At 51.9% G+C, this 26,532-nt stretch overlaps 1 protein-coding gene across 1 annotated transcript; it reads left to right on the plus strand.

The window, feature by feature from the left end:
- The first annotated feature begins 19,537 nt into the window (after window positions 1–19,537).
- LOC111141304 (interleukin 17B) lies at window positions 19,538–24,689 on the plus strand. Its single transcript, XM_022493763.1, has 3 exons — window positions 19,538–19,558; window positions 21,785–22,074; window positions 24,458–24,689. The coding sequence occupies exons 1-3, from the start codon at window positions 19,538–19,540 to the stop codon at window positions 24,687–24,689; spliced, it is 543 nt and encodes a 180-aa protein (XP_022349471.1).
- The last annotated feature ends 1,843 nt before the right edge of the window (window positions 24,690–26,532 follow it).

Here is a 26,532-nt window from a genome sequence, read left to right on the forward strand (position 1 = left end):
CATGTACTACAATGGGATATCACTTCACACCCATTAGGATGGCAATAATAATAATGATAATAGCCTCTAGATACTTCCATACTTGTGCACTGATGTTCACAGCGGCATTATTCATAACAGCCAAAATGTGAAAACAACCCACATGTCCACAAGTGGATGAAAGGATGACTAAAACATGGCACATACACACAATGGAGTATTATTCAACCGTTAAAAAGAACAAAATTCTGGTACTTGCAGCAACATGGATGAACCTTGAACAGATTATGCAAGTGAAATAGCTCAGATCCAAAAGGACAAATGCTGTGTGACTCCATTTCCATGAGATTCTTAGAACAGACAAATTCATTGAGATGGAAAGTAGAATCGTGGTTGCCTGGAGCCCGCCAGAGGGCAATGCGGATTTACTGCTTAACGAGTATAGATTCTCTGCTTGGGATGATGAGAAAAGTTCTGGAAATGGATAGTGGTGATCGTTGTACAACACCGTGAATGTATTTAATTATGTACTGAAAAATGGTTAAAATGGCCAATTTTATGCTATACATATTTTACCAGAATAAATGATGTGTCCGTTGTTGGGGATAAGAGTGAATGTAGCAGGGTGCCCGCTGGAGGCTAAGTTTGTGTTTTGTCTGTCTCTGAGGCTGCTGCGCAGACAGACTAGGACAGAAAGTCACTGAGGAATGCCTGAGAAGCATGTCTCTGGGAAAGGAAGGAGGGCGAGCTTCCCATTGTCCTGGGAGAAGGAAATACCCAACCTCTTGTCTGGATCACCTGGGAAAACCAGTTGTGGGGAGGGAATGGCCACGTCGCACAACCCTTCCAAACCTCTGCAACCCGCTGGTACATGAATGTTGACGGGATGTGGGACAGGCTTGCGTTGCAGGGCCCTGGGTGCTTGGCTTGGAGCCCTTCCCTGGTCTGGGAGAACATCAGCTTCTACCTTTGTGGCTGCTTTGGGAGTGTGGACTTGATGCACAACTTAGGATATGACTCACCGACACCAGCTTCTGCTGGATATTCATGTCTTTCTACCCCAGTCTGCATACCTGCCTGAGACACCTGTAAGGACTTGGGGCCCCCTGGACGCATGTGAAGAAGGTGGTGAGAGCCTTGGAGAGATCAGCTCTGCCGCTCATCTGATCTCCTGCCGTTACCATCCTTCGGGCCTTGGACATTTGAACCCTTGGGATCAGTTGGGTCACACCGATCAATCACACCTTGAACCATGCAAAGGAACCCCTCCATAACATGTGAGTGTGCATGTGATTGCACGTGTGTGTGAAAAAGCACGGTTAGATGTCTGAGAGAATGTACGAATTTGAGTGATTTTGCCTTACTTCATTATTGTTTTCTGTATTTGAGATTTCCCTGATTTATACTGAGCATTTATTGTTTTTCCCTTTCAGAAAAAAGGGGAATTATCACTTTTTTAAAAGGCATACAACATGGAGATCCTGCAAAAAATTAAAAATAGAAATGCCATTCGATTGAGTAATTCCACTACTGGTATTTATCCAAAGAAAAAGAAAACACTAATTGGAAAAGATACATGCACCCCTATGTTTAGGGCAGCATTATCTACGAGAGCCAAGATACAGAAGCAACCCAAGGGTCCCTCCATAGATGAATGAATAAAGAAGTGGTACATTTACATAATGGAGTATTACTCGGCCATAAAAGAAGAATGAGAGCTTGCCATTTGTAACAACATGCAGGGACCTAGAAGGTAGTATGCTAAGTGAAATAAGCCAGACTGAGAAAGACAAAAGCCATATGATTCCCCCCAAGCGTGGAATCTATCAAAGCAAAATAAAAGAATAAACAAACAGGGGAAACAGACCCATAAGTCTAGAGAACAAAGGGATGGTTGCTAGCTGGGCAGGGTTGGGGGGAAGGGTGAGCAAAACGGGCCAAGAGGAGTGGGAGATACAGGCTTCCAGTTAGGGAGTGAATAAGTCATGGGGACAAAAGGCATAGCAGAGGGAGTGAGCCTATGGCATTCTAGCAGTGGTGTGCGGTGTGTGGGGACAGACAGTAGCTCCTCCCAAGGTGAGCGCAGCTGAATCACTGGTGGACGCTTGAACTAATGTCCCGTTGTATGTCAGCGATACTTCAATTTAAAAAAAAGGCGCACAAGCCTTCACCAATGTATTTTGTGTTACAACTTACAAATGCTGACTAGGCAAAATCAAAAATTGAACAGGATGTGAGTCATCCAGGAGTTAGGACGAGTCAGGGAAACCACTCCTGCTCATTCCAGCAGAAAGGAACTCACCACAGGGAATTAGGCACTCCTGCAGTTAGGAAGGCTGAAGAAGCTTCCAGCATGGCCTGGAAAAAGGACTCAGCTGACGACACCACAGGGCTGTCCCTCCTGCTGCTGTTGGAAGTGCCGAGCTCCGAAAGGGCAGCTCCTGGGGGGGCCGGTCAGCCTGCACAGGTGGGTCAGGTGGTCACCATCTTCCCAAGGAGTTTCACCTCCCCACCCGGGAAGTGGTTCTTCAGGTCACAGAAATGGTGGTCTGTGAAGCAGAGCCCATGGCATGCAGCTCCAGAAGGGCCTGTGTCAAGTTCTTCTCCAGGACCATGCGGGCCTCCGTGGTGTCCTTGCATGTTGGAATGGCTCCTGCAGGTCCCGGAAGAGAGCACGGCCAGTGCGCTGACTTTGCATCTTCAAGAGCTCGGTGCTCTTGTACTTTTTCTAGGCCAGCTCATGGAAGTAGTGGCCCGTGTCCAGAGCCACATCGTCAGGGTTCGAAGCCGAAGCCCAGAGAGAGGTCGGTGTAGGAGGCCTGCAGGTGCGTGTTGACCCAGCAGTTAATGGAGGCCCCCGTCTTAGTGGAACATTCTAGGAAGCTCATGGCTCATTGGCAATAAGGAGTTAAGCTCAAAATACAGTGTTGGCTGGTCCCAGAGGCAGAGGATGGCTGTGAAGATGGTCCCAAAGACTGTGGCTGGAAAAGAGGTTGGAGGGTGGTAGGAGGCTGAAGAAGAGGCACACTTGGGTCTGTTCTGTCCAAACACTGTTGAAGCAAGAGACAGATCCACGGGCCCATTGGGTGCAATGCCTGTATTCTTTTCTTAGGGCTGCCGTAAGAAAGTACTAGAGCCAGGTGGCTGAACCAACAGCGTATTGTCTCCAAGCCTGGGAGGCTAGAAGTCCAAGAGCAAGGTGCTGGCAGGGCTGGCTCCTTCTGGAGGCTGCAAGGGACAATCTGCTCCCGGCTTCTCGTAGAGGTTCTGGTGGTTTGCTGGCTGTCTTTCATGTTCCTTGGCTTGAGATACATCAGCCTACTGTCTGCCTTTATGTTCACGTGACATTCTCCCTGTGGGTGTCTATCTCCAAATTCCACCTTTTCATAAGGACACCAGTCAAATTGGATTAAGGTTCACTCTACTCCAGTATGACCTCATCTTAACTAATTACATCAGCAATTGCCAGATAAGGTCAAATTCTGCCACATTGGGGGTTAAAACTCAAACCTATGGATTTGGGGGGTTACAACTCAGTGCATCCGTGATAGAAAATTGCTGTGGAAAACACGTAGGGTGGTACTTGGCTTCAGCTACAATGAAGAAGCAGAGATAGGACATTCATCTAGAACTCTAGGAGGTCTGGGAAATGTTTCAGCCTAGTAGGTTCTGCATTAATGAAGGTACTCTAGGGGTAGGTTGGAATGCTGCTTGGCCAACCCACCATATCCCCCACCTAAATCCAAGATCCTCCACCTGAATTCTCAGTCCTGGTCGTTTTGCAACTGGCAAAATTCACACCACCGAGCCCTTGAAACTGGGGTACTGAAAACAGCACTATCTTTAGAAACCAGGAGATGGGAGTCAGATCCTGGCCTTACTGACTTGTTGGGTGACAGCCACAGCTAATCAAAACCTACCACCATCCACAATTCACCCAACAAACACTGCAGGGTTCACAGTTATCACCACACTCCAGAATCTCGGGCCACACACTGGTAATTCTTTTTTCTACAAGACTATCCCACTCAAATTTGCTTCTTTATTATTTCTATCCTGAGATTTTTAAACAAAGATTATTGTCTATTCCCAACCATGATCGATTTCCCACCACCACCATTTTTCCTTTTTGGGCCCTGGTTATTGTGTGTGTGTGCAGGCCAAGCCCGACATTCTCCTTTGATGACAGGTAAATGATCTAGAAGGCAACAGAGGCAGGAGGTCAAGTTCTCCTCCAAGCCGTGCCACTAACTCGCTGGGCGACTCGGACCCCAGTTTCTCCACTTGTAAGCAGGGTCATTACTATCTGCCCACCTGGCAGAACTTGGGCAGGGTCCCCAGAGCTTTAGGGGAGGGACTGTGGTGTGTGGGACTGCTCTGTTCCATCCCTAGCCTCAGGGTCTGGGTCTGTGTCTGGTGCTTTCTGTTCTCATGCAAATATAGGTAACTATTGTATCCAAAGTGTTGTGGAAAGGGAACCAGACCATGTGTCGTACAGTTTAGGGTGTTCTCATACAACACTCTTTTATGACGAGGGATGACAAAAACTCAACTCTTTAGTGGCTTCAAAACAAACAGGAATTCATTGTTGCATGCGACTGAAAAGTCCACAGGTAGATCAGCTTTAGGCATGGCTGGATCCGGGGACTCAAACAATATTCCTGGAAACTCTCTCATTCTGAGGATGGAGCCCGGCAAAGGGAGGAAGGGAGGAATGGAGGGAGAAAGGTGGCGTACAGAGCAAGATGGAGTCACTTACGTCAAGCAGTGACCCAAGAAGCCAAGGGCGTTGTAGCTAAAACCGGATATGCCAAAACCAGCACAGGCTGACCACACTCAGAACCTCTGACCCGCAGAACCAGGGGAGGTCTGCAAAGGCTCAACACTGATTGAATCCTTTTAAAAAGGAAGAATTTTTGCAGCAAACCGTCAGACGTTCAAGATGCTGACCCTTTCACATCTGACCACATCAAAAAAGCAGCTGCCGTCAAGGGCTCTGCCCAGTTGAGGTCTGAGCAGACCCGAGATCCTCCACTGCTCGGACATAGCAAGCAGCACGCTCCGAGAGCTGCCCTGGGCAGACGGAGGCCTCATCCCAGCCGGGCACTCACAGGCTGACTTCCCATTTGGTTCGTTAACTTCCTTGTTGCATCTTGTCTGTTGTGAGACTTTGGATCGTGTTTTGTTTTGTGTGACGTGTAAAAAACCCGAGTTAAACACGTAGTGAAATGTCACGGAGTTTGGAATCCCAACCTGCTTATCATCATGCTAACCTTGCTTTATGACTGAATAAAGCTGACATTGTGAAAAGAAGACACAACTTGTACATGCACTTTCATGGTGTGCTGGCAACAGACGGGTGCTGCGAATGCGCCCAGAAATAATGATGCTGTAGAGGACATAGTGCTGAGTGATAGGAGAGGTCTCGGTGAAGCACGGGAGGATTTCAGAAGAGGGATGAATGAGAGCATTCATGCGGGCTTTTACTCATTCATCCAGGTCGTCAGCACTAAACTCCCATGCGGGGCTTCGCACTGGACCAGGCCTGGGGCTCTCAAGGAGCTCACAATGGCTAATGGAGAAGGCAGGGAATTTGGACAGGACTGTGCACAAGGCACACTTGGAGGTCATAGCCGGTCTGGGAATCTGGGAAGCTTCTTGGAAGCAGGCCGTTGGACTGGAAGAGTGAAAATAGGAAAGGGCATTTGGAACAGAAGGAACAGCATGAACAAAGGCACTGAGGCTGGGTTCAGAACTGCTCGGAGGCCGACTTACTGGGTGGCACTGGCCACACGACTTTCCCAAGCTGGGCCTCAGGTTTTCTCTTCGCACAGTAAAGGGCTTGGACAACTTGCTACAGAGTCAGGGAAAGGGGAATGAATGACATACGCTGGTTGGGGCTGCTCCTCCCTCTACTGGATGAGACCTGACTCACTTCAGGTGGCTTCCCTGGCTTCCTGAAGGCCACACCCCTGGGGCCCAGCCCAGAGGCGAGGGAGGGAGCGAAAGGACACACATCCGGAGTAACCTGTATTTACTGTTTGAATAGGGGATTTCTGCACATCATGACCATCAGAAAGCTCTAGATGGCATATCATAAAATGTAAGTGCCCTCCCAAGCCCACCTTCTCATCCCCCCACACTTCCCTCCCCAGCGCAAATCTGTTACTGAGTTTTGCTTATTGCGGCGGCAATGGTCTATGCAGATACTAGCAAGCTCCCCCGCCACACGTGCATCCCAGACCTGGCGTGCTGTGTACACATAGGAGCACACTATTCACACTGCTGGGCACCTGCCTTCCTTTTCTTAATCGCGAATCTCGGATACAGCCGCCTATCGTTTCGGAGAGGGCTGCCTTGTTCTTTCAATGGCTGGAGAGGGGCACTTTGTGGATGGGCCCTGCTGCAGGCCATTAGTCCTGTGTGAATGTAGGGGTGAGCCTTTTGAAGGTTCGCAATCCTTTGATAGCATCAACAATGCTGCAAAGCCTGTCCTGGTATGCGGGGTGTTTTTGCGTGGGGCGGGGGGGGGGGGGCTTCTCTGTCACAAGAAGGCCTAGAGGAGCTGTGGTTGAGCCAAGGTCTTATGTGTTGGTGGTTCTCACATATTGCTCGAGTCCCCCACGCCCCCCACAAAAGTGGTAACCGGTCTGTCCTCCCTGCAGACAGTCTGGGCCGGTGGGTGGGGGCGGTATGGGACCCTGGGGAGGAGCTCAGGGCCAGCTCCCAAGGGGGTGAAATCTGGAACCCGAGCAGAGACAGGGCCCGTGAGAAGTCCCTGGGGTAATGACAGTGACACAGGGGCTTGAAAAGCCAGGGGTAAGGTGCGTGCACCCTGCCAGTTGCCCTCCCTCCACCAACAGTTCAGTGAAAGGCCCGCTTACCATTGCAGCCTTGCATTTCCAGGAATGGTGCTCAGGTGATGAAGGAATGGGCGCCAGTGGTGCCCGGTGTGTGTGTGTGTGTGTGTGTGTACAGGAGCTCAAGTTAGGAGCCGGCTCCTTGGAGAAGCAGTTGTGTCAAGTAAGGACTAATCTGGGAGGAACTTAAGTGCCTCTAAAACTCAATGAACGAGGGAGAATTCCCTACACCTGCCAGGAGTGTGGGTAGGGAGCTGAAGCCACTGGATCTGGACATTAAAGAAAAGTGACACTGCGGTGCCTGGGTGGCTCAGTCGGTTAAGTGTCTGCCTTTGGCTCTGGTCATGATCCCAGGGTCCTGGGATCAAGCCCCACATTGGGCTCCCTGCTCAGCGGGGAGCCTGCTTCCCCCTCTCTCTCTGCCTGCCCCTTTGTCTGCTGCTCTGCCTACTTGTGCTCTCTTTCTTTTATCGGGTTTTTTTTTTTTTTTAATTTATTTATTTGAGAGACAGAGAGAGAGCATGAGAGGGGAGGTCAGAGGGAGAAGCAGACTCCCCATGGAGCTGGGAGCCCGATGTGGGACTCGATCCCAGGACTCCGGGATCATGACCTGAGCTGAAGGCAGTTGCTTAACCAACTGAGCCACCCAGGCGCCCCTTGTGCTCTCTTTCTATCAAATAAATAAATAAAATCTATAAAAAGAAAAAAGAAAAGTGACAGTGGACAGGGAGAAGGCAGCCACTTGGCTGACGTGCCCAGTGACTGACGTTCTCAGCACCTCTAAGACTGGGTGGTGTCCCCCTGTCCCCCTGCTGTTCCTCCCAGTTTCAGTCTGCCAGAACTGCAGTGTCTCCTTCCCTTGCCTTCCTGTTTTGAAAGGGCATGAGTAAGCAATTTGACCTTGGTTTCTGGGGGACATGAGAAAGGAGGTACTCCTGAAGTGTTTGGTGATGGTGGTGGGGAGGGGGGTTGCTTCCCTGGTGCCGGTCCATCACCAGCTCATCTTTTTTTTTTTAAGATTTTATTTATTTGACAGAGAGAGATCACAAGTGGTCAGAGAGGCAAGCAGAGAGAGAGAGAGGAGGAAGCAGGCTCCCTTCAGAGCAGAGAACCCGATGCGGGACTCGATCCCAGGACCCTGAGATCATGACCTGAGCTGAAGGCAGAGGCTTAACCACTGAGCCACCCAGGTGCCCACCAGCTCATCTTTTGACTTGGACAGTAGAGATCCTGGACCCAACTCCCTGGGGTCTGGGACCATCGGAACAACACTCCTTCCCCAGCACTATATTTTACCAGACCACCTGCCCCCAACAGCCCCTGCCCTCGACTCTGTCCTGTATTCTGTGGATCCTCCCAAAGCTCCCCAAAGCAGGCAGACAGGTGAGACTTTTTGCCCCACTTTGCACAGGAGTAAACCTGGAGTCTAGAGAGCAGCCTCCCAAGGAGGTGCTTCCTGCCCCCCAGCATTGCCTCAGGGAACTTCCTGCCTCCAGGAGGGGATGTGCGAAGAAGCAAAGCCCAAGCTCTCCCACACCAACAGGACCCCAGAGGTGGTGGGCTGACTAAGGGGACATTAGGAGACATGGAGGGTGGACTGGCCCTCTGCGCCTTTCATGCTGTTGACCCCATATTACCAACAGCAAGTCCCACAGCGCTGGGCCATGTTGTTAAGTGTTCTATAAATGTGTCTGATGGTTATTCTGTGCAAAAGTACTGAGGGAGGGGCTGGAAGTAGAGACAACTCTATGTCACTAAACTCTGTGTCACACCATAGTGGCTGGAAACCAGCACAGCTCTGGAGCCCGTTGGACCTGGGTTTGAATCCAGGATTTACTATAGTTTAATAATGAATTTAGGGGTGCCTGGGTGGCTCAGTGGGTTAAGTCTCTTCCTTCAGCTCAGATCATGATCTCAGGGTCCTGGGATGGAGCCCCGCATCAGGCTCTCTGCTCAATGAGGAGCCTGCTTCCCCCTCTCTCTCTGCCTGCCTCTCTGCCTACTTGTGATCTCTCTCTGTCAAATAAATAAATAAAATCTTAAAAAAAAAATAACTTACTGAAAGTCAGGTTATTTATTCATATAAGCAAGGAGCTCAAGCAGCCTCTAGCCCATGTCCCCCGGCTAAGAGTGCTAAGAATGACCTGCTGTTGCAGGGGTTCAGTTTGACAGAGCACAGAACAGTAATGGGACCCCTGTTCCACCTGCTTGCTCTTGAGCTCATTCATATTCGTAGTTCCTGTATGAAAGGGTTATGGGCCCAGCACGCTTCCACTGCGCTACTCTGCTTGAAAGGGTTATGGTAATGGTTATTGGAGATAATTTTCAACTGGGAGCACCTGGCTGAGGGGATTAGGGAAAAAATTAATGCCCCTAGGCCTTGGCTTAAATTGACCTTACTTATCATCTCTCCCTTTGCCACTGAGACCTCTCCCTGCCTCCTGGCCTCCACCCTGCCTCTGTCTCCCCCCGCTGACGCTCCTCGGGGCGGAGGCTGATCCAAGCCTTTGTAAACCATTCAGGACTGTTAAACAAATCCTATAATTAGAAGCCAGGTTTCCTAAACGAAGTGAAAAATGTAACGTAACGTTACCCTTTGTTTGTTCACTGGATGCTCAACGCAAGTCCCATGACCCAGAGGAGCTGTGACTTTGGGTTTTCAAGAAGGCTTAATAAGGTAATGTTTATAAAGTTAACTTCACAGCTCTGCTGGAGCACAACTCCATGAAATGAGGACAAGCCGTAATTCCAAGGAGGTTCTACTCTCACCACCCCTCCATCCCAGCGGTGAGGAATGTTGTCCCCTTGTCCTCTTCTGTGGTGTGTGGAAAGGCCCAAGACTGGGACTCAGGGCAGTGGGTTCAGGCCTCAACTCTGACACTGAATGGCTGTGTGACCTTGTGTCAGTCTCCTTCCATCTCTGAACTTGTGTTTCCCCATCTATAAAAGAGAGGAGCTGATGAGACTTGCTTATTCTATGTCTCTTCTAACCTGGATAGTCTACGGTTTGATTTCCGTGTCTCTCCACCATTGGGTTTTATCTGAAGCAAGGATTCATCTCCAAATTTGACCTCCCTTCTCTGGACTTTCCAAAAGGTCTTGGTATAATGAACCTTGGGAAGAGAATAAATCTAGTTTGGGATTGGCAAGACTTGTAGATATACCTTTTCTGCCTCAGCTTTGAACCCTCAAGCTCCTCCCTCAGGAAGTGAAATGCATGATAAAAAATGTGAAAATGACCTGTGGAAGGAAGAAGAACTCCTCAACTCCTCCAAGGAATTCACACTGGCCAAGTGGAAAGAACAGGGGGTTGCGCTCTCTGGAGATGGTAGCCACTTGTAAGTTAACAACTTATTATGGTAACGTCATGACAGCTGACATTCTTGGAGTTCTTGCCATGAACCAGACCCTGTGCTGAGGGCTTACATCCATCCTCTCAGTTAACCTCACAGTAAATCTGTGAGTTAGGTATTTTCTCATTGTCTTCATTTTACAGATAAGAAACTGACACTTAGGGGCACCTGGGTGGCTCAGTTGGTTCAGCGTCTGCCTCCGGCTCAGATCATGATCCCAGGGTCCTCGGATGGACCCCCAGTCGGGTTCCCTGCTCAGCAGGGAGCCTGCTTCTTCCTCTGCCTGCCCCTCCCCCTGCTTGTGCTCTTTCTCTGTCAAATAAATAAATAAAATCTCGAAAAAAAAGAAACTGACACTAAGAGAGGAAAGAATGTGCTGGAAGGAAATAAATGGTTGCAAAGACTCCAGAACCTATTCTTGACTCCTGTCAATGCACGACCTCCAAACCTCTGATCCTGTTGGGGTACTTGTGGAAGCGTCCATCACTCTGGGTCACCGAGCGATTCTGATGAGCAGAGCACACTCTGACAGCCTACGTGGGACTTGTGACAGAGGCGAGAAGGACACCTTTGCTGGAGTGAGCCTCCGAGGTCTGGGGGTTGCTTGTTACTATAGCACAATGTGGCACATCCTGACTGACACTGCTTGTCATAGGGCAGAAGGAACAGCTTTGTTCTGTATGTTCTCAAAGAACAAATTTGTCTTCAGCAGATGGAGGGAGCAGGGGGGGTTGACATTTAAATCAAGCAAAGCCTAATAAGAGACTTGGGAACATTTGCTAGGAGTATCCTTGAGAAGCCAGCAAAAGGACTGTAAAAATCCTGCTGATCCTGAGGTTTGAAGAAACAGTCTAAAACATGCAAAGGTTTGTAGGGTATTCTGGAAAGATAGTGTCAGAGCTAGGCCTGGGGTCGAGTTAACGGGATAGAATGCAGTGGAATCCCAATATGGAAGACAAACACTGTGGACATAGCTATGTAATCACCAGACTGAGGAGCCAAACAATTCCAGTTTTTCCAAGAGCACCCTACTGGGGGAGAGAGAGACTGGGGTCAGCCCCACCCTAGAATTTTCTCCAGAGCTGACTCAGAAAACATGTCCACCTGGCACAAAGCCCTCTCGCCAGACACATCTCCCTTCAAGGTAGGCTTCTTCACAGAGCACAGCCTGGCCACGTCAGAGAGAATTTGGGTGGACTTTGGTCCTCTGTGTATACTCCTACTGACCTGGGGCGCCCACCTCTAACCACTGCCTTGTTGCAAAGCTCATGCCCTAAATTGGGGCAAAGGTTAGGCTGGTGGCCAAAAGTGGCCTCGGGGATCCAGGCCTTCATCCTAAGCTCTGCCCCTTTTCTCTATGCTTCCCTTCCCTGGGCCTCAGTTTCCTCTTCTATAAAAATCTTTATATTAACATGGGGTTGCTACAAGGGAGTAAATAAAGTCAAGGATGTAAAGGGCTTTGTAAACTATAGAGTACTATTTACACACAAAAGCTATCACTCTTACCACCAGGCAATTATTAGCAGCTTCTGACCGGATCCTAAGGCTGCATCACCACCATCTCCCGGGGCCAGAAACCTGGCCTTGGGTTTGTGTTAATAATTTGTCTTAAAAACATTTTTTAAAAAGTTTGCTTATTTTTCTAGTAAGCTCTACACCCAACATGGGACTCGAACTCATGACCCTGAGATCAAGAGTCGCACTCTCTTCTGATTGAGCCAGCCAGGTGCCCCCTTGACATTATCTTCTAACATTAGGACAGTTAGGAAGGCTTCTTTCCTGGGAACCAGACTTTGGACGTGGTTGGATTCCCCACCAGCCATTTCTTCTTCCCTCACAAATACAATTTTTATGAGAACCGAACTTTCAACAGAAATTTGGCAAGATGTTACATTCTGGAGACATTGTACCTTCTTCCACATGCTCTGAGAGCTGAGGTCATGGGCTCCAGCCATGCTCACAGATGCAGGAGGTATAGGAGACTGAGAGGAGGGGCACCCAGACACAGTCCCTAAGCCTGGTCCTGAAATCTCAGTATTGTTGTATCCACCATCCTCTTTCGGAACATAAGCTCGGGAACTGTCTTGGCTGTTCAGTGCTGTATGCCCAGTGCTGAGCATGGTGTCTGCCACATTACGTATTTGTCAAGAAGGGAGTGGACCCTCTTCAAGGACTCTCAAGGCTCTTTACGGCCCCTACCGTAAGGTCACAGCTCATAGAAACTTCTAGAGCATCCTGGGCACAATATTCAAACTCCCACCTGGGCAGTTTCTCATTACCCTCAGGAACAGGTTCCTACCACACAGACGGGAGGTTCAGACCTCCTTCTGCAGGAGCCCTAGGAGCCTGTACATTTCTGAGACTGGTTTCTGGGTGGGGAGGCAGGTTGGGGACAGAGGCCTTGGCTACAGCCATTAAGGCTCCTTGCTTGCCGAAGGGCAGTGGGATAGGCCTCACTGCCTGTTCCCCAAGTGGTGGGTACTGGGGAGCTCCTCTTGTGCCTCCGTAAGTCCTGCCCTGGTCACAGCTGCCCCCAGGCTCCTGAGTCAGGCCCTGAGAAGCATGTGGGTGAGTAGGCCACATTTGCAGTCTGCAGGGGGCTCCAGAACATGCACATGTAAGAGCCCATCCACAAAATCGCACTCACACAGACACCAAAACAAACACAATGAAAACATGGCTCTTTGAGCCAGTGACAGAAGCCAATATGTGAGGCAGACTCTGATAAGTACCATGCCTTTCAGCTGTGTTTGGGGAGCAGGCCTTTGACCCCAAGCTATGAAGGAATTCCCCTCTCCACCCTGCGTCCCCTGGAGGATTCCTCTTGTATAAACAGCCAGGAGACACCAACCTCTTTCTCTCCCACCTCCCCCCAAAGCCAGCCTTCTTCCGCTACCAGCTCTGGGCTCTGGAGGTCTGAAGAGAACATTTCTCATGCTGTACCCTTTTCCTGCTTCTGCTGGAGGATTGGGCCTCCCACCCAGAACAGACACAGCCCCAACCAGCAGGAGGAGGGCCTGACAGCTTTCAGGGAAAAGTCAGGACTCTGGATCTTGTAAGTCCAGACGTCCTATAAACTCTGACCAAAGGATAAACATCCCCTGGGACTGAGGGGAGGATGTGCCGGTGGGCCAGGGGCCCGGCGCCTCTGTCTGCCCCGGGGACAGGCTGTTTAGCCCATATTTCTCACAGGCCTCTTCGGGCTCCTTCCTGTTCCAGGTCTGGACAAGCGGAGGCAGGCAGGACAACCCCACCTGGGAACCCGGGGCCTTGGACATAGGAGACTCAGACCTCTCAGGGCTGGAGGGGAACTTCTAAAAATCAACAAGCCCAGGCCTTTCTACTTTTTATTTTTATTTTTTTTAAGTAGGCTCCATGCCCCAGTGTGGGGCTGGAGCTCATGACCATGAGATCAAGAGTTGCACAGTCTACTGACTGAGCCAGCCAAGCATCCCCCACCTTTTCCTCTTCTTAAATCTCCCTCATACCACTCCCAATGGGTCTTTGGCCCTCTACTAAAAACAACTCTGCCAATGGGGAGCTCACTTTTTCCCAGGGCAGTTCATTTTATGACTGGGACTCTGACAGTTAAAAAGTTCTAGAAGAGCTGACCAGAATTGTTCTTTGTAAAATGGACTAAGCAAGAACAAAGAATAACAGAATGTACAACAGAATGATAGCGGGGCCGTTCACTGAGCACCACGCCGTGCCAGGCACGTTACCTGCATTATCTTGTTAACACCCTCCTTTCCAGGAGGACACACACAGGCTCAGAGAAGTTAGATCACTTGCCCAAGGGAACCCAGCTGTTGCATGCCAGGGCTAGGGGTTCAGGTCACTCTGGTTCAAAATCCATGCTTTAAATATTAGTCTATACTGTTTTTTCACCATCAGAAAGCAAATATAGCATACACACCCACAAAAATACCATACACAAGACATAGGCACACACAAAACCAACCAAATGACAATAAAAACAGCCAAAATTCGCCAAATATTAAGTAACAATTGTAGGCCAGGAAAATCATAATTTTTAAAAATCTTTATTTTAAAATTTATTTTATTTATTTGAGAAAGAGAGAGAGAGAGAGAGAGAGAGAGCGCACAAATAGAGTGGCAGGCAGGGGGAGAGGGAGAAGCAGGATCCCTGCTCAGCAGGGAGCCCGATGCGGGGCTTGATCCCAGGACCCTGAGATCATGACCTGAGCTGAAGGCAGCTGCTTAACTGACTGAGCCACCCAGACACCCCGGCAAATCATGATTTTTATGATGAATCCACTGAAACAACCCTAGAAAGTTACTGGGTCTTACTGATGTTAGGAGAAGAGGATGTGGCCACATCTGAGGGGATGGGTGAGTGTCCGACCACAATTTCTGAAGGCAGCCATCTCCCACTACACCATATTGCATTGTAGGAGGGGACTGCCGCATAATGAAAGAGAAAACTTTCATAATTATAATTATTATTTTCAACCATGAAAGCTTTAGAGAATAGGATGTGTGTCCTCAGAGAGAAATCATCTCACTGCTACGAAGGTGTCCTGCTAAGATGTTTTAAACGGAGATCCTACGTAGGTAGGAGCTACACAAGACATCCCCCAGCTCGAGGGTCTGTGGGTGCTGAGCGCTCACAAGAGATGAGGTCCGGGGTCCGGGGTAGAGTTCATCTGTAATTCGGAAATGAGAACTTGGTGTCTTCAAGGCTGGCTGCTGGGCAGACACCCAGTCCCAGAGCACATGCCCACCTCTTGAGTCCTGCCCCGACTCCCATTCCCTTGACTGCCCCCCGCAGGGACGGAGGCATTGGCACCTGGCCTGGGCAGAGGATCCTGCAGACGTGGCTGCCCCTCAGCCCATCTCAGGGGCCGCCCGTTCACCCAGGCCTTTCCCTTTTTTGAGAACTGGGAGCTTGCTGGCTGGGTCTGTTCCCACCAACAGTGTTCCCGTCCAGGGAGCTTAAAATAGTGCCTCTTGGCTGGGGCTCTGGAGTGAGCAGTGAGGCAGGCATTTGTGCAAATATGGGCCTGGGAGAAAGACTCCTACCCAGGAGGGTGGCGGGCGGGGTGGGCCGCATGGCAGGAGAGCCAAGACCTCCTGTGGAGGATGCATCCTCCTGGCCACAGCCCCCCTCCATCTCAGAGCGGAGGCGCCTCTTAGTCTCCCGCCTCCCCAGACCTTACTGGGCCTACTTGGGCAAGTCTTTAACTGCATCCCCCAGGTCCTCCTGGCTCCAGGGTGGGCCCACTGGAAACGGGGCCGCTGCGTTCTTCTGCACGTTCTATCCTTGTTCCCACCTCACAACGTCCTCTCCACCTAAGAACATTCCAGAAGCATCCTTAAAGGCACAAATCAAAATGTGTTTTCACAAGAACGGTGACAACTGCAGCCCCTTTAATCGAGCATTTACTTTTGTCAGGCGCTCTGCTAACTGCTTTCACACGCATTATCTCTTTGGAGCCTCACAACGTGCTAGCCAGGCCAAGTTATTTTCTCCACTGTGCCGAAGAAACTAGGGTTCAGAGAAGTCAAGTGACTGTCCCAAGGTCACAGAGCTGTGGGTTGGTAGAGGTGAGACTCAAAAACTCAGGTCTGTCAATCTCTAGAGTCTGAACCCTTAGTCCTGGGCAATCCCCTGTCTACAGGTCCCTGCTGCTCTGGCCTCCCATTCTCCATTCGAGCAGTAACACTCTATAGTACAGTGGCTTGCGTCAAGGCGTCTAATATCTTGTGAATGCCTACTAGGCATTCACTAGGTGCCAGGAACATTGCTCGGTGCCGTGCTCACAGCCTGGGAGTTCTCAGATCCCCTGAGGACTCTGATTCGGGCCTGGGCTCAGTGACCTCCCCAGAATTCATGGTCCGGGTCGTTTGAGGATGTCAGTGTGAAGCTGAGGCAAGCATAGCCCCTTCTCGGTGACAGCCCCTCCTCTCCTTCCCTCACAGCAGGGGACAGCATGGACAGGAATCAGACAGACTTGCTTTGAAGGCTCTGTGACTTTGGGCTCCCTGAGCCTCAGTTTCCCCACTCATAGATGACGGATAAAATTAGGACCTCACTCCAGGGTGCCTGGGAGAGTTTAATGAGACAGTGCGCGTGAAGGACTTAGCACAGTGCCGGCAGTCAACGAGTAGATATTAAGCAGTAGCTGTTATTATTACTCATTGTTCTTTTCTCAAAATTACGATATCTAGCTGACAGGTGCCTAGGGCCTAGCACCTGGGAGATGCTCCATGTGAAGGGAATCACTCAGGAAGCAGACAGAGGCGCCCTGCCCGATCACACCCTCTCACTCTTGGTGGCTGTGCCGTTCCTGCTCTGACGTGTGAGCTGTCCCTGGAGCTGGACCCTAACAGTAGGGTCACTCAGGCTGTCAGGGGCATGCACGGGACCCATGCCCCACCACCTGGTCCCCTCATTTGCAGCTCCAGGGCCCATTCCAGGGAAAGGGGGGAAGGGCAGCTTGAAGTTCCCTCAGGGCTTGCTGCGCTCTCCAGGGCTGTCTGGCTTTCTGGTGGCGCCCCCTGGTGGCGAGAATGGCACTGCTCACGGTGGGCCCACCTCCTAGGGCTCTGGTGGCTCTGAGCAAGACAGCACACTGCTTCTGACTCTCCAGCTCATCTGCCCCTTCCCTCATTTATGAGTGCTGACGACCCCAGCTTTGCCGTGGGGCAGAAGGCCCTGAAGTCCAAGTTCTTACGCCTCCCCCTCAGGCCTGGGTTGAGTCCCGCAGCGGTCAGCCAGCATGGTGGGCCAGGATTCACACTTAGGACATCCCTGACCACAGATGACCTTCAGTGGTTTCTAGAAACCTAGGCTGGAAGAAAGGACTGCCTTCCAGGCCCGAGATGGCCCAGGAATGGGACACCCAGTGATGGTCACTGGGCCCATCCATGACTCCCCAAGCACCTGTCCAGGTACCCCACAGATCCCCCTCCCTACTGGGAGGAGTTTCCCCCCCACCTCTGGAGTCCCATCCTGGCCTAGAGCTGTAGGTGTAAACTTTGGGGAAGAACAGTAAGAGGAGACTGAGGTGTGCTCTACCCAGCCTCTCCCGGTTCTGGCACCAATAGGCCTGTGGGCCTGCATGAGGCCCACCCCTCCTGGGCCTCTGTCTCCTGTGCTAAAGTGGTGGTGGGGTGGGGGAACCGGAAGAGGACGGGTAAGGGCTCCTCTAGCTCCCAGACTGGCCCCTTGTTAGGTGTGGATTCCCCGGGCCTGCATCGTCAGAGCTCCGAGGCTGGGAGCCTGGAATCTGTATGGACAAGCCCTGAAGCTGGAAGCCAGGAAGCTAAGTCCTGACTTGGGGCTACAGAGGCGAGGGTGTGTGTGGGCCAGCAGGTAGGAGAGTGTGGTGGTTTCAGGGGTCCTGGGAAGCAGAGGAACCCCCAGGCAGCCAGGTCCCTGCCTTTTGATTTCGCATTTTGTGGGTGCCTAAGTGGGGGTGGGGTCCCCCCAGCTGTGTGCTGGTTGGACCTCCCCTACCAGTAGCAGCAGAGGGGGATGGAGGAGGCTGCCCCATCCCTCGCCTCTCACGCTTGTTCCGAGGACAGTGGTGGTGGGGCTGGGGCTGCCCGGGATGGGAGTGGGGGCCCTTGCTGCCTGAGGAGGTATTTTCAGAGTCCCCCTCCCTCCAGAGTTTCCAGTGATAGAATAGAGGCCTGTCTAGTATTTGACCAAATATGGTGGTATCTCTCGAAGAGCTCCAGCCCCAGCCGGTTTCTCAGTTATGCTGTGGAAACCTGCCCCGGACAGATTAATCTTGTGACATTCAGGAGCTCGTCGCACTCTGTGTTCTCCTCCTCAGCCGATTCCTGTAAATGGCCAGGAGTGGCCCTCAGCAGGACGGTGCCGTCCTAGATGTTTGCTCACGGTGTCCTTCCCTGTCCTCTGTGTGCTCCCTCCCACCCCTCGTCTGCCTCCCTGGGTGGACCGGCTCGCTCATGTCGTAGGGCTGGGCTGTTCGCTTGAGGTGAGAGACCTCAACCCGCGGGGCTGGTCAGCTCAGCGTGGGATTCCAGGCCTCGTAGACCTTGGGGTCACCCAAGCTCACCACATTGTGGCCAGAGCCTGGGAAGCCCAGAGCTATCTTAGGAGGGTAGGCCCGAGGGGTAAGGAAGGAGAGTTGGCTGAGCAGTGAGAACCGATGCTAATTAGAACAGCTAAGGTTTATAGTAACAATTTTATGATTATTTCATCATAATCGTTTTCATCATTAACAGCTAAGTGTTTACTGAGCACTTACTTCATGCCAGGTACCGTGGCAGCTATTCAACACGGCGTATTTCCTTTACCCCTTTTAACAGTCCCAAGCAGTGGCCACTACCATTACCCCCATTCTAGAGAGGTGGAAAGGGAGACTCGGAGACATTTCAGGAAGAAAGGGGCCAGGCCACTGTTGATTCCTGGGCATGACTCCCATTTTCCAGAGAAGGAAACCGAGAAGAGTCAAAGTCACAGACAGCCACACAGGGACAGGCCCCTGGGGTGAAGACCCTCTCCATGGGGTGGGGAGCACTACGTTGGGAAGGCCCGAACAAGCAGCCATAAGTCCCCACAATCTGCGATGCAGCCTGCGTGAGAGCACCCATTCAGAAACATGTCTGTGGCAGGCCGGAACCCTGCAGAAAATATCCCAAGACAAACAGCATGCGGTGGGGGATAGAGCCCTGCACTGGGACCAGGTATGAATCCCAGCTCTGTCATCTCTAACCCATTGCGTCATCCCAGACAGGTTCCTTCCTCGCTCTGGCCTCAGTTTCCCTGCCCGTGAACTAAGTGGGTGGGGCTCCAACCCCCAAGGTGGGGGGTACCACAAAACTCACCTGAGGCTGGCTGAGGCCGGGGTGCCTGAGGCTATTTTCCTGGGAGATGGGGCTTATGTCCCGCTCCTGGCCGGCACACTCGAGAACATTTGCTCTCCTGACCAACGGACAGCCCGTCCCTCCTCCGCCCTCACCCCCTCGCCATCCCCAAAGCAAACGAAGCTGATTGTCTTAGCTGGCCCTGTGGGTGCTGGCCGGGTGGCTAGCCGCAGGCCACAGGCGGAGGTGCCACCCGCCAGAGCCCCGCCAGACACACAGGGCATTGTCCCCTCAGTCAACAGCCCCTGGGCACCTCGGCCCGGTTCCTGGCCCGCCCCCATGCCCCTCGCCGCCGCCTGCCCCTGCGCCAGGCCCAGCCAGCTGGGGGCCCGAGGCTCCCAGCTGATGACTAGCCCACCCAGCCACCCCCCAGCAGCCCCCTGACGAGCTATAATTGCTTCACTCCATCCTGCTGCTGCCATTCTCTTGGCGGAGGCACCTGGGGTTCCAGGCCGGCGGCAGCTGCAGACCAGCCTCGCGGGGATGGACTGGCCGCACAGCCTGGTACGTGGCGCTTCCCCACCCCACCCCACCCCCACCCCACTTTAGGGCCTGACTGTTTCGTTAACTTCTTTCCTATTGATTAATGGCTGCCTCTGTTTGGCTTGGAATCTGCGGAGGCAACTTCTCCCTCTGCCGTCTCCCCCAGGGTGAGAAAGGAACAGAGACTGGTCTCAGAGCCCGCAGCCATGGCCAACAGCTCGGGCTTCTGACCTGGGCACAGTGAGGCCCTTTCAGGCCAAAGCCGTCAGGGGAGACCCTGGCCAGCTCTGTTATCGGGGGTTTTTCCAAAGGGTGTCCGACCACCCCCCCGCCCCCCCGCGCCCCCCCGCCCCCCCCCCGCTGGGGTCCTGAGATCCCCCGCTGTGTGACCTTGGGCGAGTCCTTTTGTTTCTGGTTCCCAGGGAGGGGGACTTTGATTCTGTTTGGGGGTTTCTCTGAGTGGAGAGCCAGAGTTTCAGCCACGTGAGAAGCTCAGATGAGAAAGCCAGCGGTTAAGGAGACATTTTTCTGTACCGGAATCCGGGACCAAAAGGGAAGAATTTAGCTCCCTGAGTCTCTGGCACCAGGCAGCGGTGCTGCCAGGAGGAGCTCTGCTGAAACTTGTTTCCCAGGGTCCAGACTTGTTGGGGAGCCTGAGTAGTTCAGGCGTGGGCCCTGCAGGTGGTGACATGAGTGACTCAGGGCAGGTAGGAGCCTGCTTAGATTCAGGGACCAGATGAAACCCTCTGGAAAGTTCCTCCCTTCTGGCGAGCGCCGGGCCCCATTCAAGTTCTGGTCCTTGTCTCCCAGGCCTGCTGAGGAGTCTGGCTTCTCTCAGGCTCCCAGGGCTTCTCCCGAGCAAGCCAGAGCCTTTCCTGACACTCCCAGTTCTGTGGGAAGAGGGGGACGATGGTTGGTGATGTTGGATACAGGTGGGTGAGGTGTGGATGGTGGGCGGCAGGCAGAGGGTTGGGCACAAAGGAGGGGAGCATAGGTGTCATGGCGTCCCACAAGGATCCTCAGCCAGGACCGGCCTGTCTCCCCACCTTTGTCCCCTTCCTTCCTCTGCACCCTGTATTTCAGCCTCGTGGTGTTCCGAGCACAGCTCTTCACTGACTCAAACCTCCTTTTACACTGCCCCCGTGTAGATATCACCACCCCGTGAGATATTTAGACTCCCTCTGCCAACATCTGCCTCCCTCTCATGCTTCAAACCTCACCTACGTGCCTGCTCCCCAGAAAGGCCTTGCAGAGCCAATCCATTGCCACCACACTAAGCAGGTAGCCCTGACCTCTAGCCACAAGCAGCCCACCTCCTTGTCATCAAAAACAAGCCCCAAGAAATTAGGGGATTGTTCCTTGTCCACTGTGTGCTCCCCGTCCCAGAATGGGAGCTACAGACAGGCTGGGGTGGGGACAGCCATTCACTGACCCAGTCACAGGGGTGAGCCACTATGGGGAAACTACTGCAATGTCTGCCCATACGGAGTCTGTGCTTAGTGGGGATGGACATATGAAAGAGCCACACCCACACACAAACTGTAAGTCTACAGTCACGCAAGGGGCATATGGTGTTGGGAGCCCAAGAAAGTCCACTGAGGCATCCCTAAGGGCATGACCCTGGGCTGAGACACGAGGGGTAAGAGGCATTTAGAAGGTGAGGGGAGGCAGGACTCTGTAGGTAGCAGCTGGTGCAAAGTCCCTGTGGCAGGAAGGAGCATGGTGGGAAAAAGGGTTTCAGAGAAGGCCAGAGAAGGCCAGAGGACAGGTGTGAGAGGAGGTCGGGGGCGATCTGAGGAGGCAGAGCTCAGCAGGGGTCAGACCGTGTGGCAGAGTTGGAATGTCGTTATCCTGAGGGTGAACGGTTAAGCTGGAGAGTGTCATGATTACATTTGCCTTTCAAACATTTATCCTTGGCCATGGTATGGAGAACGGATTGAAGGAGCCAGGGAGGATGTGGGGAGCCCAGGCAGGAGGCTTTTGAGGGAAATGAGGATAGTTGCCCAGATAGAGAAGTGGGAGTGTGGGGAGATGTTTAAGAGGTGCTACAGGCAGGAGTTACTGATGACTGTGGTACATACACACATGTGTGGTACACGTGTCATGGCCTGGCGGGACCAGGCCAGGCATGGCAGGAGAAGGTGGTCCCCACAGAGCCTCTCATCCCTCTCTCCTCCCTGGGCCTTGAGTCTTGGCCCAGAGCGACACCTGGATCTCCCACCTTTGACATGTGGCCTTCTTCCCCAGCTGCTCCTTCTCACCCTCTCCATCTTCCTGGGGCTGGGCCAGCCCAGGAACCCCAAAGGCAAGAGGAAGGGGCCAGGGCGGCCTGGAACCCTGGCTCCAGGGCCTCACCAGGTACCGCTGGACCTGGTGTCCCAGGCGAAGCCGTATGCCCGCATGGAGGAGTACGAGAGGAACCTCGGGGAGATGGTAGCCCAGCTGAGGAACAGCTCCGAGCCAGCCAGAAGGAAGTGTGAGGTCAACCTGCAGCTGTGGCTGTCCAACAAGAGGAGCTTGTCGCCCTGGGGCTACAGGTAGGCCGGGCTGGGCAACTGGGGGCGAGCTGCACACCCCACTGTCCCCATCATTGTCGCACGCAGACCTTGGATTCAGAGACCTGAACGCCTGGTTTGAATCCCAGCTCTGCTTCTCACTGGCTGTGTGGCTTAGGGCAAGCTTAGCCTCTCTTAGCTCCAGGTTCCTCAGTGCAAGTGGTGGTGATACGGGTTTATAGTCATAGGTGTTGGGTTTTTTTTTTTTTTCCATTTTAAAATATCTAAATACAATTAACCAACATATAGTACATCAATCATTTCAGAGGTAGCGCTCAGTGATTCATCGGCTGCACGTAGCACCCAGTGCTCGTGACATCACGTGCCATCCTTAATGCCTGTCACCTGGCTACCCCATCCCCCACCAACTCCCTTCCATTAACCCTCAGTTTCTTTCCCATAGTTAAGAGTTGCACCTCATAGGTTTTATAGGCTTGTTATTAAATGAGCTATGGAGGCAGAGCCCAGTGATCATGGTTCACGTCCCTGCTAAGGCACCTGCCAGGCTCTCACTTCCCCCCAGTTATAGGTCTTGCAGGTGGCATCGAGTTGCCGTGTCTGCCTCTGTGTCACGTTCGCCTGGCACCTTCCTAGGGCTTCCATCAGTGTCATGTAAGGAGGCTTGTGGCCCACTCAACCACAGTGTCCAGGAAGAGGCCCAGAAAGTAATATTTTATACATCTTCTCGTGATGAGGATGCGTAGCCAGGTTTGCGAGTCAAGACCTGCTGTCCCTGCATGATAGGGCCGGTATCTCACCTTGGGTGTGGCTCTCCTTCGAAGCACAGACTCTGGCATGCAGAAGGGGCCAAATGTATGTTTGTTGAACAAGTAATGAAGAAATAGACTAACTTGGAAGGGTCTTCACTCACAATCAGGCCAAAGATTTTTTTTTTTTTAAGATTTATTTGAGAGAGAGAGTGTGTGTACACACGCAAGGAGAGGGACAGAGGGAGAGGGAAGAGACACTCAAGCAGATTCTTTGCTGAGTGTAGAGCCTAACGTGGGGCTCGATCTCACAACCCTGAGATCATGACCTGAGCCGAAACCAAGAGTCTGATGCTTAACCAACTGAGCCACCCAGGTGCCCTCAGGCCAAATATTTTTTAGCTGCACACCTTAGGTCCCGAGACCCAAGAAGGGCATTTTCAATAGAACTTTCTGTGACGGTGGACAGTCTAATATGGTAGGCACTAGCTTCATGTGACTGTGGAGCACTTGAGATGTAGCTATGCAACTGAGGAACTCATTTTGCTTATTTCATTTATTTTAGATTTATTTATTTTAAGTATAGTTGACTAATTTTGATTGAGTTAAATTTAAATGGCCACATGTGGCTAGTGGCTACCATATCTGGAATGTGGCAATCAGGAAGGTCCATTAAAATCCTGCAAAGCTGGGTTTCAAACTTTACTGTGCCCTTGATTTTTTTGGGGGGGGGGATCTTATAAAAATGCAGGTTCTGACTCAGGAGATCTGGGGTAGAGATGAGATTTTGTATTTTTTTTTCAAGATTTTATTTATTTATTTGGCACAGAGAGAGCACAAGCAGGGGGAGTGGCAGGCAGAGGGAGAGGGAGAAGCAGACTCTCTGCTGAGCAGGAGCCCGACGTGAGGCTCGATCCCAGGACTCTGGGATCATGACCTGAGCCGAAGGCAGACACTGAACCACTGAGCCACCCAGGCGCCCTGAGATTTTGCATTTTTAATAAGCTCCTGGGTGCTACAGATGCTGCAGGTCCACAGACTCCCTCCCACCCATTTAGCAGATGAGAAAGTTGAGACACAAGGAAGGCGTGGTCACAAAGCAAGCCCCCATACTGTCAGCTCTACGAGGGAAGTGGTGCGTTGTCCATCAGTGAACACCTCATGTCTAGGACAGAATCACTCACGTGGTGGGTGTGTGAAAGTATGTCTTGAATGAAGAGAAACGCAGTCAGCATAGAACCCGGGCCTCCTGACTTCTCTTCTGGTGAGGATTAGGCATCAATGTGTTCCTATATCATTTCCTGTGGATGAAGTTTCCCAAGAATATAAACACATGATGGGGAGGAGGCGTGAGACACAGAAAGCTTTAGCTTCCTTGTGATCCCACGGTACAATCTAGTGCAGAGATGGGCAACTTGGGGATGAGAGAAGGGAACTGGGTGACTGACTGGTGCCCTTGAGCCTGGATAACCTTGGGGCTGGCTTGCCTTCCAAGATCTTCAGTTTTCTCACCCGGAACCCAGAATTCATCACTGCCCAGCCTCCAGCAGAGCAGTCTTGCTGCAGGGATCAACACCCGGGTTAGGAAAGGTAGGGGTGTGGGGGATGGCCCTGTCCTGAACACCTGCCACTCGGGGCTCTCTCCTGCCTTCCTACAGCATCAACCATGACCCGAGCCGCATCCCTGCAGACCTGCCGGAGGCGCGGTGCCTGTGTCTGGGCTGCGTGAACCCCTTCACCATGCAGGAGGACCGCAGCATGGTGAGCGTGCCCGTGTTCAGCCAGGTGCCCGTGCGCCGCCGCCTCTGCCCACTGCCGCCACGCACTGGGCCGTGCCGCCAGCGCGCGGTCATGGAGACCATCGCCGTGGGCTGCACCTGCATCTTCTGAACCGGAGGCTGCGGGGAGCCAGAGACCGCCCTCCCGGTGCTCCCACTCCAAGTGAGGCCCGTGAGAAGTAAATGCTGTCTTTCGTTAAGCAAGATCTTGGATTTGCTCCTTATGGCTCTGAAGCCGAAACCAGGGTGGGGATGGGAGGCTGCCGGGTGGTAGACTTCAGACCAATGTAAAGGAGGATATCCCATCACCCAGAGTTCTCCAGCACTGAGATGGGTTATTTTAAAATTATCGCATTCATTTCTACATTGGTCTAAACCTATACAGGAGTGAAGAAGTCCTAGTTCTCCCCAAGTAAGTCAAGGACAATTGCAAACAAGCTCTTAGGAAGCAGTGGGCTCCCAGTTTCTGGAAGGGCCCAGCCAATGCTGAAGCTCTGTGGATACTGTGCAGCAAATTTCACGTCTGGTTGGACTAAGTGACCTGTAAGGTCTCTTTCAGCTCCAAGATTCTCTGCAGGACAGCCTTAGACCCAGAAAAGAGCAGAACCTCTGGGTTGCCAAAGAGTGGAGGTTTTTCACCTAGGCCAGCCAGCCCCTGAAACTTCCACGTGGACACAGCATTTTTCCCAGCTGGGCTCACTAGCTTTGAGCAAAGGGAGAATCAAGAAGCACCAGTGTAGATCATTCTTTCCTCCAGCCTTATGTACAAGGAGATCTGGCTAGATGGTTTGCTGATCTCAGTGCTTCTCAAACCTTAGCTAGCACCAGAATCATTGGGAGGGCTCATTAAAACACAGAGTGCTAGGCCCCACATGCTGTGGCTCTCAGTATTTTCCAGGTGGGAGCTGAAACTTGGCTCTTTCTTTCTTTCGTTTTTTAAAAGATTTTATTTATTTATTTGAGAGAGAGAGCACCAGTGGCCTGGAAGGGCAGTGGGAGAGGGAGAAGCGGACTCCCTGCTGAGCAGGGACCACCCCCCACCCCCCAACTTGGTGAGGCTTGATCCTAGGACTCCAAGATCATGACCTGGGCAGAAGGCAGATGCTTCACCGACGGAGCCATCAGGCGCCCAGAAATTTGGCATTTCCAATGCAGTGGTTCCCAGATGACACTGATATTGTTTGTCACACTTTGAGAACCACTGTTTTTTCTTCTTCTTCTTTTTTTTTTTTTTAATTTAAATTCTAGTTAACATACAGTGCAATATTGGTTTCAGGAGTAGAATTTTGTGATTCATCACTTTCATACACACCCAGTGCCCATCATAAAAAGTGCTTTCCTTAATGCCCACCACTGTCTTGCCCATCCCCTCCCCTCCATCAACTCTCAGGTGAGAACCATTGGCTTAGATCAAGACACTCTGCTGATCAAAAAGGCACTGGACTGACTTGTTGTAAAGCCCCTGTTTGTTCCTGCCCCCTGGATAACTCCCTGCTCCCCCCATTAGCTCCTTGCAATTCAATCCTTCTCCGACCTCTTAGTTCCCGCAGGGAGCCTAAATCAGCTGTTCTAGGGTCTAAAAATACCTTCCCTACCCCCAAGACAGCTGAGGGGCTGAGGCTATTTTCTGAGGGTAAGAATAGCCGGCATTTCAGGGGTAATTTCAATAAGAGGGCCAACAGCCAACATGAGGATACTTTGCTTGGCTCCTCTATCTGCAGTTTTCGCTCTGAATGCTTTCAGAGTCGAATTCATGAAAGGGCAATGATTAGGTATGCGCCTGTCTGGGGTAGTAAGCAACTTACCTTTTTTGGTATTGTTCTAGAGTGGATACTGGTTAAAATTACCCCAGGAAGCTTTGGCCTGGTTCCAGACACATGGAAAATAGACTTCATGTGCCAGCCTGGGCTGATGCCCTCAGCAGCCGTTCCTCCTCCCCGGGGTGGTTCATCGCT

Source organism: Enhydra lutris, unplaced genomic scaffold (genome assembly GCF_002288905.1).
Source record: "Enhydra lutris kenyoni isolate GAN:26980312 unplaced genomic scaffold, ASM228890v2 scaffoldscaffold5, whole genome shotgun sequence".
In the NCBI taxonomy this organism is placed as follows: Eukaryota; Metazoa; Chordata; class Mammalia; order Carnivora; family Mustelidae; genus Enhydra; species Enhydra lutris.